The sequence below is a fragment of the Rhagoletis pomonella genome, unplaced genomic scaffold (genome assembly GCF_013731165.1).
Source record: "Rhagoletis pomonella isolate Grant_MI unplaced genomic scaffold, Rhpom_1.0 Rhpom_scaffold_04479, whole genome shotgun sequence".
NCBI classification, from domain to species: domain Eukaryota; kingdom Metazoa; phylum Arthropoda; class Insecta; order Diptera; family Tephritidae; genus Rhagoletis; species Rhagoletis pomonella.
In genome coordinates this window covers 1-15,514 of record NW_023463028.1, presented here as the reverse complement: position 1 = coordinate 15,514, position 15,514 = coordinate 1, and the positions used below count along the sequence as shown (strand labels likewise).

The window sequence follows — 15,514 nt, the reverse complement described above, 5'->3', positions numbered from 1 at the left end:
TTTACAAGTATTTACACTGTAAATTTTACAGTTATAAGTTGGGCACGATGTGATAAATTAAAATTAAAATTATACACTTTCAATCGCAGTTTTCTCGATTAACAATTTCATTTCCGAACGCGCCGATGGTCATGACCAAAATGGTCAAACGTCTTTTAAAGCGAGAAATTAAATTGGAAAACTTGTCGGTTACAAAGATACGCGGCCCACTCCCAACTTGATCTTGACTTCGCGAATGTTACTGAAAGACTGTCTCATTGGCTGGCAGCGGCTGGCTGAGAGCGAAGCAATGCACAAAGTCAGTAGTAGCGACAAAGCAATAAACAAGCCATGAGAAATCCAATTCGCAGAGCGAAGATGGTGACACATTTTATATGTACATATGGACGCACATACATAGTATGTACGTGGCGAGGCTTCTAACTTGGCTAAGAGCATAGAAACGCCAGGTCGATAGTAAAAAACTGTATTGTTTTGATCAACGCTGTTGAATGCTCTACAATAATGTTCTTATGATCAATGAAAATGGCCGCATAAGTAAGTATCGTCCAACTTCTGCGTTAACCTCGTATCTGTAATAGAGTCAGCCTAGAGATCGTAAAAAAAAAAATTATTACCTTCCACTAGGATGCAATAAACGAATTCTATACCTAATATGTGTTTTTGATTCAACTAACACCATTGGGGGTGCTCCACTTACTGCAGTTTTCACGTAAGCAAATTAAGTGAAAAATTATTTTTTTCTGTCAGTTCCCCTGAACAATTTCAAAAAATGGAATTGGCACCTTTTCACCCTTAGGTGACGATATGTAACTGAATAATCAGCATGGCTTTTTAGAAATAAATAAATTATTTTTTACAATTTTAAATTTATTTCAGTTATGAATCAAATTTTGTATGTACATACAAACATATGTATTTGGAAAATTTGTATAGCCTTTAAAAATTTGAAATTATGAATTAAAAAAAAAATTTAAAAAAAATGTCCCATTGTCAGGTGTGGGGTTCGAACCCACGCTCCCTCTCGGGAACCAGAGCTTAAATCTGGCGCCTTAGACCGCTCGGCCAACCTGACTATACCAAATGCATTGTCAAATAAACCACAAGAACCAAACAAGCCAAAAGCATTTACACAAAAGGGAAATTTATAGATTCTTTTGGTTGCAGTCTTTGCTAAATTTAGTGTAGTTGCTAATCAAGGGAAATTATGAAATGTTGCCAGTTAATTTTTTATGCTATAAAATTATAAGTACGGAACCTTCAACAAAAATGAATTCTAACGAATAATGGCCCTATTATGTATGACGACTGGGGTCTAGTTGCTGGTCTAGTAGCCATGGCTACCAGTATCGTAATTTGTATTATGTATAGCGATTAATCTCAGTATACAGAAAAGCACAGAAAATATCCGTATTTACTTTTTTGACATGAACTTTTCCAAGTAATTGGCGACTTTGCTCCGATGTGTTGAACAATTTATGTGAACAAATAACAAAATCATCGATAGCGGGAAACAGAAAATTCCGTTACTAGACTCAGTAGCCGACATTCAGTAGCCAGTAGCCATACGTAATGCGAATTTTAGTATACGGTTGCCCATCGGCTATCAGTCGCCATACACAATATGGCCATAAATATATGTATTTACACAGGCCTACGAAATCTAACTTTTTCCCCTTTCAAATAATTATGTTCTTATTTTGAATAACTAGGTATGTTAATTTAAAATAAAGCTTTGTTTTTTATTCTAGCAAGTCAAGATTTTTTTTTGTTGGTGTATGTAAATTTTAGAACTTTTAGCAATTTGCATGAAAACCAAATTTTCATTAATATAGAATTGCATTCTTATTTAAGTACAAACAGTATTAGTTGAAAATACCCACAAAGAGACTAAGTAAATCAGAAAAAACTTATATGATTTCGAAGTTAATTGTAATTTTTGTTTTTAACTCCGAGGAAAATGTTTGGAGCTTTATTGGAGTAATATTTGCGTTAACTATTGAAGTCAATCCAATTTGTTTACTACCACAGAATATACGTTTTACATTCAAAGAGCTAAGGTGTTCGTGAAAGTGGTGCAGCGGTTACCAAGATATACACATGTAATTGTAGGGTATTTTACTTGTTTAAATTCTCGATTTTCAGTTTATGGTTCTATGAATTTGTTTGTGGTTAAAAAGAAAATTTTTTATTATTAATAAATAAACTTTCAACGAGATCAAACAAAAAAGGAAATACAATTTTTAATAAAATATCATATCTTGATATATTGTAGGGTATTTCAATATATCATATATATGATATTTTAATGAGTAAATATATTTGGTTTAAATTTTAAGTTTTATATGTTGAAATTTATTATAGGATAATCAAAAATTTTCCTATTGATAACAAACAAGTTCATTGAACCATAAATTGAACATCAAGAATTTAAACAAGTATAAAAATAATAAGTGATCATAAGTGGGCGTGGTTACGCCTATTTACCAAAAAATTATAATATTCTTATTTTCCGTCTAATGATCATTGTACATATCAATTTTGATTGAAGGAGCTTCAGCAGTTACTAAAATATCGCAGGTTCGTATATCTGAAAACTACCGTTATAAGGGAGGTAGGCGTGGTTATTGTCCGATTTTGCTTATTTTCCATACCATCCGTACACAAAGCCAAGTTTCGTTAAGACATCTCAATTTTTACTCGAGTTATCGTGTGCACAGACGGACGGACGGACGAACAGACAGGTACCGATTAAACGATTTAATTTTTCATTTTGATCATTTATGTATACATTTGTTTATATCTATCTCGATTCGTTACAAAAACCGTTATGTGAACAAAGTTATAATACCCTTGTGCACAAGTGCGCTCGGGTATAAAAATCAAAATTTGGAGGCATGCACAATGGTGTCCACAATATCGTCGTCAATTTTGTATATACATATATGTATATTTTAAAAAAAATTTATGTAAAAATAAAAATATTGGAGGAAATACTGATTAAAAAAAAATCCCTTTGTCAGGTGTGGGGTTCGAACCCACGCTCCCTCTCGGGAACCAGAGCTTAAATCTGGCGCCTTAGACCGCTCGGCCAACCTGACTATATGACATCTCCTGCACAAGTTCGCACTTCAACACCAACAATGAACATTTTCACAAATGCAACTACAGGAATGGTTTGTGTCCATTATTTTTATAGTAGCAAAGTCTATAACCAGAACAAAAACAAAAGGAAGAGCAAATGGAAAATGTCAACACTTCACTTTACGCCATGGGCGGCTTCAGACAGAGAACTTAGATAGATAGAGAAGGTGCAAACTGAAAGTGGAAACTATTCGCGGACGAAAAATTAACAGCGTTAGAAAAGTTCAAGTCGGAATGTAGAAATTCTGTTGAATTTAATGTTGATAACATAATACAATGTTGAGCAACATGAAATGTGATGTTCTTTGCGAGCAAATAAACGAAAATATGGTAAATCTTCACATAATTTTCATTAATTTGTAATTTTTGTTAAATTTTTTATCTTGTTCTCCTTTTATGAAGATGCAAATACAATTTAAAATAATGATAGTTTGGCATAAAGTTTACACACATATGTACATGCATACATATACTGGCAATCAAAAGTGAGTGCATGGTGTTTTTTGCTTAATATTTGCAACGTTTTTCAATTAACTTTTTTTTATTATCTTTTTTATAAAAATGTGGTTCATGCTTTAATCAAAACTATACAAGTCAAACTTTCAAACTTTACACAGAACATAGAAAAATTCAACGAATTCTCGTCTAAATTTTGACCTATTTAATCTGAGTTTTTAGAAAAATTTTGAGTACGCAGATAGATCGGTTTTTTAACTCTAGTGGAACAAGATCAAGTTTTAAGCGGCTAAAAAATCCGGTTGATTTTTAATGATTATTTATTGCTGAGGGCTTTTTGCACTTTTTACCAAATAAAAGGGAATTTCTTGTAGAATAAATCTATCTAAGTTCTCTGCCACCACTTAAAGCAAGATATTGCCAGTGAAATATGAAAAACGAAATTTCTACATAAAATCCTCGCTGAATATGTATGTATATTTACTTGTTACCAATAAACCTAGAATTCCGGCAACAAGAAGTGGTTACAAGTTTTGGTAATAAATTTTTCAAGTTATAAAATATTCGGTAACGTCCAGAATAGGCAGGTGAATAAAAAAGTTTACTAGCATACATGTTTGTAGATGCATATTTCATTAGAGAGTGCCTAATTTAATAACTCTGTATTCGTTAGTTCATTCACAACTCGTTACAATGACATTTTAATAAATTCATACACAGTTTTAGTTTACGTTGTTCGCTGTGCAACAGCATAAAACATTTTCTTAAAAGTTGTGTGAGCGTCAAATATATGTATCTGGATCAGTCCGGTAGCGTATACTCGAGCGTTGTGGGAACGTACAACAACACTAGGCTCATTAACTTCCGAGAAATAAAATTCTAGAACTTGGAGAAAAAAGTTCCGGCCATTCCAAGAAACTACTAATGATAATGCACTAAATATTAGGTATAAAGTATTTATTTTCCATGCTGCTTTGTATACTTAAAATTATAAATAGACATTCTTAATGTTTAATTTCTTCACTCTATTTTTCGCTAATAATAACAAAATCTAGTGGTTTTTTTTATACTGTTATCAGTAAATAAATAAACATATATGTATGTAGTTCATAAAAATTACTATGTTTCATATTTGTAAGTCAAAAATTGATCCCTGTTATTAAGAGAACATGTCGCTTGTTTGCTGGAAGAACGGCTTATTCCAAACAAACCAACGGTTAAGAAAAACGTCTCTTTTAGCAAACGATCAAAATGTTCATAATATAAAAGTACATGTGTTTATGCCACATATGTACATACATACATAAGGAATACAACAATTTTATTGTTTTCATGAATTATTCATTACTATGTAGTATTAGAGAAAGTAGACACAGGAGTTGAATGATTTTAATTGTTAATTTCATTTTAAATACTTTTGTGAATGAATAAGTAAGTATGCTGTTGTATAGGAATCGTATATTTTTACTGAGAATAGTGTGTAAATACTTCTTTTAAAACACATACGGCCCTATGCGGAATATCGTCATCGTCGACGATCTTCAGCGCATCAGTAACATGGCTGACGATGGCCGTATCATCACTTTTACTGACGATGACGATATTCAGCATAGGGCCGATTGTGATATATGTACATTTAGTGATTCATATCGAACTGTAATGTTTCTAGCTAATAATTTTAGACAATTTGCATGCTAACAAAACGTTTAACATTTTTTAATATATACTGCTTGCGCACAAATTATGCTTACATTATTTTAATTTATTCAAGCAACTCATTTTATTGATTTAGAATCTGCAAAATTTCTATTAAGATTTTGATTTCTTGTAACTAACGATAAAATGGCTCTTTAAACTTTAGCAAATATGCTGCTAATTCTCAAATTTCATTAAATAAATTTCTCTTTCTACTGCAAAGTGCGCAACGACTGTAAATACATTCAAGCAACTCATGCTAATTCTTGAAACTTTTTGTTTTCGTACTAAACAGCGAGTAGCAATTTTCCAAATCTAACACTAATATTACATACTATATTTCCCTTGCTCTTGTTGATACGTTGAAAGCACATTGACCGACGGTTCTTAATTTATTTTTGGATATCAAAAACGTTCTTTTTTCTTTTTTTTTGCAAAAATACACATACAATTTAAATAATCATTTATTTAACTATTACTTTTGATTTAATTGCGATTTCCACTTAACAGTTGAATTTCATATAAATTGTTTTATTTAGTCTGCATTTAATTTTTTTATTATATATATATGAAAGTGGAACGTATTGAAACCTAAACGGTTTTCTTTACTTAATTGCTATTAGCACCCAGATTTTTGTATGGTTTACCACCGTTGCGCTCCCATTCACGATTGAATTCATGTTCCAAAATTTCAGCGCCGCGTTTACGTGTCAGACCGGTCTCCTCCAGGCTAAGTTCGCACATTTGCATGTCATCAACACCTGCGTAGATTAGAAGAATAAGAAATATTTTATTTTTAATGCGCAACTAATTTTATTTCTACGGAGTCACAATACTTAAAATTTAGATAATTAAACTTTTTCTATGTCCAAACTATTTAGGCATAGATATGTTTTAGCCTCAAAAATGTAATTGTTTACCTGCTACCAGCAAAATGGGTGGTTTATCAGCATGCAATTCCATTTGTCGCGCTATCCATTGTCCATCAAAGTGTGCGTACCAGAGACCGCGTTTAGCTGAAACACGGAAAAGCGATTCGACAACATTACTAAATAAAAATCATGTGGGTTTCAAATTTATTTAACTTACTATTTTCAGGCGCGTTGGCGCGCATGAATGGTATACGGAAATAACGGTGCTGGGCAGTTGTGATTTCCTGCTTGGGATGTGCTAGCGGTGGTGCCTTATAAGCTGTAAGAATAAAAACGGATACAAATTAAAAACTTATAGCAAAAGAATATGCAGATCTAAGTATAACTGGCGGATACTTAAAGTACATAAGATTGAGCCACAAAAAAAAAAATGTGATTACCTTACCCAACAAACATCGAACAAATTTTTCTCCAACATTTGAGCAATATATAGCTTTAAAGTTGATATCTACCACATTTCTCTTCCCTAAACTTGCAGAACTAAGGAGAAATTTTTAGTAGTTGATATCCAACATATTTCTACACTTACTCTATTCTGCACGTTATCGAATATTTTGTAACCGAAAAAAACCCTTACCACTTTTTATCATCGTAATTCTAGGCACATGGTAGGAATGTTAGTCCCGGGGTACCGGCCTTTTTTAGGTCCCGAAAATCCCGGGATTCTTGGCAAATAATCGAAGGATTTTCGGGATTTGTTGAACTGATGGCAATAATAGAAATTCCTTTTCTTGCCCAGTATTGGCTACATTTCTTTTTTTATTTAATAATTAATATTTTGTCACATATAAATAGTAAATTTTACACTCAAAAATCAATATATTCGCTAAACAATGGGCTAAATATAGTAAAATAGCGTTTTTAGTTTTTCACTCTGATATCAGTAATTCAAAAATTATGTAAAAATTCAGTGAAATGTGCTTAGAGAAAAAGTATGGGTACCAAGAATTTAAACAGATTAAATATTTTGGTGCATACGTACTGGTATGTATTGAAAATGTCCTTTTAAAATTGTATCCTTGAAATTTCGGAATATTTGTTTTTGGAAAAATTATATGTTAAGGACTTATATAAACTCGATAACTCGTCCTTCTAACTTTATCAGCTTAAAAAATTAAATATTTTGCTGGCAGCTTATAAGATGGTAACAGAATTTACCGGTTACAAGAGTGCACAGAATACGATAAGAAAAGGGGTTAAACATCTGACGGGAGTTTTATTAAACGGCTACAAATTTTTTGTTACCAGTGCATAAGAGATCTGTTATTATCCAAGTTGATTATTGTTAAAGCTTTTGCAAATGAGGAGTGGATACACATTCTGTGACCAAGTTTTCCTGAGGAATTATCCATTTTGCCAGCAATTTAAGCGAAAAATCTCTTTTCCCCTTCTGTCATAAACTCAAATAAAAAAAATATAATTTTTCAATTAAATTGAATTGGTTAGTTATACAGTTCGGCAAAATTTTACCACCTCAGTAAAACTCATCGTTTCTGGTAGATTTACTGGCGCTGAATGCAAAACCCGGCCAAAATCGCTTAGGTGGTTGCAGCGCCAAATCAGAAGAAGAAGACATATCCCTAGTTTAGAGTGTACACTTGCACCCAATGCGTCATATTTTTTAATAGTATTTTATCACAGCTCCGTTGATTTGGCTAAGTATTTAATGTACAGTACCAGGTTGACCGAACTTTGCCCGGATTGCATATACTTTTTAAAGTTTTCAAGATTTGGATAGCTTTAAAAAAATATTTTGGAAAAAAAGGATTTCCATATCTATAAAGTAAATTCCTTACTGTAAAATTTAGGTGGCAACGCCATTCCGAAATACGCTGGAATGAATGGTACATATCTTGAGCGTATATGTACCAGAGTTGTGAAAAATGCATTAATTTCTTAATGCATTAATGACATTTGAAGCAATAATGTTAATGTACAAAATTAATGCATTAATTTATGAAATTTAATGCAAATGAATATTTCAATGCATTAATTCTGAAAAATGTAATGCCAATGAAATTTTCTTTCATTAAATTATCCAAGCTAATGTAATGAAAAATTTTTAATGCACTAAAATGTTTAATACTTTTGCTCGTTTGCATTATTAAAAACCATTAAATTGTTTTTCTAGTGAAATATAAATAACCTCTTTTGGAAGGACTTGGAATAATTACTAATAGTCTTTTCAGCTTCATTATATTATGTGTATTTGTAGAAAAATTCTTCTAAACATTGTTAGATGTTTTATGAAAATAAAAGCCAATGTGCATGAAACTCAGAGTGCTTTTGTAGATTTTTATGTTGATTGTTGATGCATACCGATTCATGGGCGTAGCCAGGTAGGGGCAGGGGGTGCTCGAGCCCCCTGAAATGCCAGCTTAATAGGGTCGAGACCCCCCTAAATTGCATACTGGCTACGCCGATGTACCGATTACATATACTATTACGAGCCAAAAACGGGCAGATAGCCAATTTAGCAGCGCATGTACACGACTGAGGACCTACTCTGATCTAAATCAATCAATAAACCGTTGTTAGTTCCATTTGACAATGTGTTTTTTACCTATTTAACCACAAATGCCATTGAACTTGACATAGTGAAAACCAGCCTTAACGTCCGTCACTATCTTTTTTGACCTTAAAATTCTACCCTCAACGTCAGCAAAGAATTTTTACTTAAAAAAAAAAAGTTTGTTAATGGGCTTTTAATGCTTGTTATAATTTTAATGCAATAAATTATTGCAATAGCATTCATTTTAACATTTAAATGTTAATTAAAAAAAAAAAAATTATTAACATTATTTCTTCGGAATTAATGCATTGAAATTTTCATTTACATTAAATATCAAAAACTAATGCATTAATTTTTTTCATTTACATTAAAATGCTATGCATTAAAAAAATTTAATGCATTTTTCATAACTCTGATATGTACTATGTATACATAAAAAAATATTGATTGATATTAACAAAATAAAAATTTGTATTACGTGGCAACCCTGATGGAAAATATTTTCTGACTAAAGTTCTCAACAATACCTTGCATTTGCTAACCATATTGCGATGTTTTAGATAAATTGTGTAGAATCGAACATAAGTGGCAACCTTACACTATTATCTTAAGACATAACATTTTGATATAAGGAAAGCATTGTTTAAGAACCTTCTCTTGGTACCCATGAATAGTAATATTTTACCTTTTTGTGCTAAACAAAAAATTAAATAAAAATGCGATTCAAAATAGGTGGCAACCTTATTAAAAATATTTTTGAATTAGGGATCTTTAAAATACCTTTCATTTGATACCCATGTTATGATGTTTTAGTTAATTTGTAACTAATTTCGAATAGGTGGCAACCTTATAGGAGTCTTCTCGGAGATATTGCCTAGTCAGATAACCTTAGAATTCAAAATATTATCTGTGTATCAAATTTCATCAAAAACGTTAGAGCTGTTTCCGAGAACCCTATGGATATATATATATATATATATATATATATATATATATGCAAGTATTGCTCGTTTAATGTAGTAAGATTGTACATTTGTCAAGAAGGTAGCTCCCGAAACATTTCCATGCCGAACCTTTTTCCTTAGGGCAAAGTTGCTTAATCTATTTTAGGAAATCAGCTATTATGTACATATGTACCGCTGTGGCTGGGTTCATTCAATTGCTGACAAACCATTGCACACATACTATTTTTCATAGGCGCCTATTTACGTGTATATATTTCTATCTGAAATTAATCTATGTACATAAATACACATATGTATGTCGCCGAAAGTAACATAGAGATATAAAAAGTAAAAAAACATTATATGACATTCCATGCGTTATCAACTTTTATAGTTGTGTAGGATTATAATATAATTCGTCATGATAACTGCGACATTGAAAATATTTTTGAATATGGAAAGAAAAAAAGTATCAAATAATAAAATATTCATTCACTTTTACTAAGAGGCTGTCATTGATAACTTGAAGCGATTTGCATTTTTAGTTTCCAGTCGTATAAGTGGCTTGATATGCGAGATACTTCAAATAAATATATCCTCGTTTAAAGTACAAAACCGCGAATCAAGAGAATGCAAAACTTCGTATGTGCGGTTACAAAAATTTTACAGGAGAAAGTAAAATCTGTCTTATTTCAAAACGATTCCTTCTTTTATCTGTACCTTATATCTAACTATTGATAATTTTGTATGAATGGATAAGGCTTGATGGCAGGAGGTTCCGGTGAGCAAATCTAGTTTGGCACAAAAGTCAGCTACGAGGTTTTGCAGAGCAAACGATACGCCGTTCTGTACTTTAAACGACGAGTAAAAATCCGAGTAAAATATCCGGAAGCGTATCCGAAAATGGAAACAATTTCCTCGTTTTTTACGGATACATTCTCCCACTTGAGTTTGCATCCGAAACGTATGTACAGAAAATGATTGTGAAACGGATACGCTTTCGGCCATTTTCCTGAAAATTTTCTGGTTCAATTTTTCGTTGAAAACTTTTTCATTCTGAACAAGTGTTTGGCCGAGCTTCTTCCGAATTTTCATCTTAACCTTTTTAACAGACCTTCACTTGTCGCGACAGTAGGCAATGCTAATGCTTCTGAGTCGTGAAATTGTATCAAATTTGCGACTCACGCAATGAGGCTGATAGTTCAAAATTAGATTTTGGGACTACATACTAAGAAAAATGTTCTAAGGCAGTTCGTTATTAGGAAAGGCAGTGTCGAAAATTGGACGGAATGTGTAGTAAATCAAAATTGTGGTTATGCCTTGATACATTCGGGAAATAAAAAATTAAACTCACGACTGTTAGGTGCAGGGTTTGGTACCCATTAATATCCGAATAAAACGACTCGATATCCCAAATATGGATACCAAAATCCAAAAAAATTTCTCTGAATAGGTTCTTTCCTGTACGCAACGAGGGATCACGCTGGTGCCCAAAACAATCCAGAAATCATTCGCGTACTCAACAAAATGGGTAATAGAGAGCGAAAATTGGAACGTATTGGTTCGTAAGTCTTTTTCTTCCCACCTAAAACAGCCCGGACTTTTTCTCTAGCTAAAAATGGATAAAATGTCAAAGTGCATATCAGTTGTTTTGTGTTTACATGTTGCCTGCATTTGCTTGGTGCTTTTAAGGAATAGTGAATGGCCAGTTGATGTATTTTGAATCTTAAAATCAAATTTGTGAAACCAAAATTCCATTTCCAAGTCTTTGCATTTAAGTGACAAAAACAAAAACAACGTTAATCAGCTGTTTCTTAAATTCTGAGCACGGAATGTGGGGAGCTACTCTGTAATGCGATGCGAAAGAGAAATGCGATGCGATACGCAAATACGTCGTAAGCAGTGTTGCCGTTTTAGCCCTTTGGTGGCTAGATTTAGCTACCACAAATTCTTTTTGGTCATATAAATTTAAAATTGCCCCTAGCCCTTTGGAGAATTTACTCATACTTGGCATGAAAAAGTTGTATATGCTTAATTTGATCTAATTTTTTTTCATTTATGCAAGAGATGAATTTTTAAACTAAGAAAGACTGATATATATACATATATGTATTGTATGTTACTTACGTTTTTATACATACATACTGTAAAAGTGTTGGGGCTGTTAACTTATCCATTAACGAATTAACTCTATAGTTTAATATAGATAAGTTTACGGCCCTTAATAGGCTTAATTGGTTAAATGGCCCATCAAGTCGATTGACCGTGTATGTTCTTGTGGTGTGATTGTACCTGCTGCTCGTGCGACTTCAAAAACTATTTGAGAATTTTATGATTGTACCAGCATGCTGGTAACGTGAGTGGTGAAATGATCTCACTGAAATTAGCTAAATTTTCTAAGTAAAAAGTATTTTGGCGGAAATTTCTTGCACTATATGAGTCAAAGCCGTGTTTGTGGAAGATTAAGCTAACGATATTGCCGTTGTGAATTAAAAAAAAATAAAAAATTTAACAAAATGGTAGTAAAATTATGAAATTTCGGCTCTAATCATTTCGATCTTTCCTCGACCTCATTTGTAAAGAAATAAATATTGTACCAGCATGCTGGTAAGTTATTAATTCGAGCCTGATGGTACAATCACTTGATGGAGCCAGTGAGCTGGTGTCGTATATTTCCCCTTTTATACAGAAAGCTTTTCGGTTGGATAAAATATCAGCTTTTTCCCAGAGTTCATTGTTTTTCTATACCATTACTTATTGAAAATGTTTGTGTGTATACTTATAAACATATGTATATGTAAGTAAACAATTTTAGCTACCATTTTCAGCCATAACGACTTTATTTAGCTCTTTTTTAGCCCTTTTTTTAAAGGAATTTGGCTACCACTAAAAATTATTCGCGGCAACACTGGTCGTAAGTACTATGCTGGGGCGTTTGCCTATCGCATTTCCCTTTCGCGTATGTAAAGCGCTGTGGTGTAGTGACTAGAAGTGCGCAAACCTCCGCGTGTATTTCTGCCATGAAAAACAGCTTCTCATAAAAAAAATACAATCGCCGTTCAGAGTCGGCGTAAAACTGTAGGTCCCTCCTCTTTGTGTGGCAACATCAAGGTGCAGCTCAGCCAAACATTAACATATTGTGTAGGCGCAATCTATTATTATTTCTACACCGAGGCCGCGGGTTCAAATCCCGCTACATGCAATATAAACGATAGTACAAATTTCTGTTCTTTAAAGCCCAATTTATATCGGAAAGAATTGTGAATTACATTATCTTTGTAATTTGAGTTTATTACATTCAATACGATACTGGTGTTCTGGTACTCGATTCCAAAAATTATCGCTTTGAAACTATCGAGTAAAAAATATCGGTATAGAATGCCAACAGTATCGCATGGCATCGTATCATATCGAAATTTGTGTCCCTAATACAATATGAATTTCCATATACATATACTTTATGAAGTACTTGGACCAAGATTGCAGAAAAGTCTGCCAATGGGCTCGTTACAGCAATATTCTAGGGGCGAGGTCTTTGCAATCGATGTTCGCGAATGTCTTCGTAGAAGGACACATCGGGCCAAATTAAATATTGTGTCGGATAGTCAGCCAGTGTAAAAGCCATAAATTCTTGTAAACTACACCAAGGCTTGTGGACTCTTTAACCACCTGGGAGCCCACAATAGCGTAACGCTATAGTGGGTTCCAGGACATGAAGGGTTTGAAGGCAACGAAAGGGCTGACTGTAGGTTTTGTGGGCTGGTGGAGGCTCTAGGGTTCTATGTGTCTGCCCACGTAACATGAATCGTAGACTGATACACCTTGGAGAACGACTGTCTTCTCCATCTAAAATTTGGAATTTGGGCGGTGCTAAAGTGCTTAGCTTATTGAATAACCTAAGGTTGGAGTGATTACAATTAGCGTTTAGCACAATAGATCTTCTTAGGTCGCATAAGTCTGTACAGTAAAATGAATTATTATACGCAGTTAATTTGTTTTTATTGTACTACATAGTTGTGTTTTAGTTTTACTAAATATTAAGTTATCTATATTTTTAATAAACTTGACATTGAAAAAGAATACAAGAAACTCGAAAAAAATTTGGGAGGTTTTGGTTGATTTTGGTAAGAAAGTTTTGGTAGGGGAAAAAATTCGGGTTGACACGAATGTGTACTGCACGCATGTCGATGTCGCTTTCATATCGTATCACGTATCGCATCGCATATCGTATCACTCTAATGTGCGCCGTGCCTAAAACTACCCCTAACTTAATGCTTGCAGCAACAGCAAATTTTTCTAAACTGGGCTCGAATCGTAACATTCGTTCACGGATCGAAAACCATACGAAAGAAAAATACGTGATACATCAATCGTAAAAGCTGAATGGAATAGAGTACGTTCACGTATGCCACGTGTTTTTACGTGATGATTAATACTATATCGTATGTGACGATTCGAACCCAGGTTGCTTCAACTGACTGTGTAAGCAAAAACAAACTGCGCTGTAAGCTGCTGTTTGCATTTGCTGATTTATTTGTGTTAGTCGTAGCTCAAGATCTCAAGTCGTAGATCAAGAGCTGCTTGCTTTAAAGAGCAAAAAGTGTTGCTTATGCTATTCTGCAGTCAGCAATTCAAGCCCTGGTTAGGTGTAGCTGTGCTAGGGGCAAGGTATTAAAAATAACTTTGACGCACTGGAAATAAAGTTAAGAAGATTTCGCAAATTTATTTAAGATTTTGTCTTACCTGCTTCCATTACGCTCTTAGGTGCGCGTTCATTCTCCTCCATAGTGGTGCGTTTACGGTTCTTTGCCTTCCATGCATGATATACCTTCAAACGACGATGAAACTCCTGTCGGCAAGCCTATAAAATATGAAAGTTGGTAACGAAAGAGTGTTAACATGTGGAAGCTGCATCACTCGCACAACTACAACTTACCTCAAGCAACTCAATATCACAAGACGTGTTTATTGCATCACGTAATTCCGAATATTTCCATTTGGATAAATCGTATTTTTGTTTACCCAACGCCTGTTGTTGAGCGCGAACATTCTCGGATCTGAGTATATGAAATTTTTTAAATAAAATTAATTGACGAGGAACTTACGCTGCATTTATGTAAGTATGTATGTATGTATATGAGCATGAAATGACATAACAATGTAAAACAATAGCAGCGTATGGATTAATAAACAAAAAATTTCTTAATCAAGTTATACATCGGATTAAATAGTAGTTGACTGAATTTTCAGAAATCTTGCATTTTCAATTGCGCGGGCGTGTTGCTGGTGATAATGTGAAAGGTAATGTGCTTATTAGTGTGAAAATTTTGTTTGTTATTATAAGCTTTTATAGTGGGTGTGAACGTTTACATTGGTGTCAGAATATAATCATCACCGTCTGAACAAAATTGTTAGCGACTTATTTACAAAGCACATTTTTCATCTTTAATAATACGACCAATTTTATGTATTGCATTGATTTTATTTTTTTAAATAAACAATTTTAAAACATTTTCATTTTGGAAGTCTGAGCATATCTTTTTATATATCGCGCAGAAATTCGCTGATCATGAAAATTATGTGGGTCAGTTTAGCTTTGCAAAATCAAACGCAAATATGTGGAGATGCAATCAAAAACAAAAATTTAAAAATTTAGTTATTTGAATCAAACGAACATGTTTTCTATAATTTTTCAACTCACTTATTAAAATATCGAGTTGCGAAGGTTGTAACACCTCGCGTAAAACTTTTTGCGTAAAAATAAAGTTTGGAAAATGTTAAAATAAAAACGAATACATCGTATTAATATTTTAATCCAATATATTTAATAA

General features: G+C 33.1%; 1 protein-coding gene and 2 non-coding genes across 3 annotated transcripts; all 3 read right to left on the bottom strand.

Annotated features, from left to right (window-relative positions):
- Window positions 1–991: 991 nt before the first annotated feature.
- On the bottom strand, window positions 992–1,075 carry Trnal-uaa. The gene has a single exon. It is a non-coding gene; the product is annotated as a tRNA-Leu (tRNA).
- A 1,942-nt stretch (window positions 1,076–3,017) lies between these two features.
- Trnal-uaa lies at window positions 3,018–3,101 on the bottom strand. The gene has a single exon. It is a non-coding gene; the product is annotated as a tRNA-Leu (tRNA).
- A 2,719-nt stretch (window positions 3,102–5,820) lies between these two features.
- On the bottom strand, window positions 5,821–15,429 carry LOC118754722 (myosin heavy chain 95F-like; the record flags this gene model as incomplete). The annotated part of the gene is made up of 6 exons (XM_036489608.1): window positions 5,821–6,056; window positions 6,216–6,311; window positions 6,385–6,486; window positions 14,427–14,544; window positions 14,620–14,740; window positions 15,385–15,429. Coding segments are annotated over 6 exons (634 nt in total), but the record flags the coding sequence as incomplete, so codon positions are not given.
- Window positions 15,430–15,514: the final 85 nt, after the last annotated feature.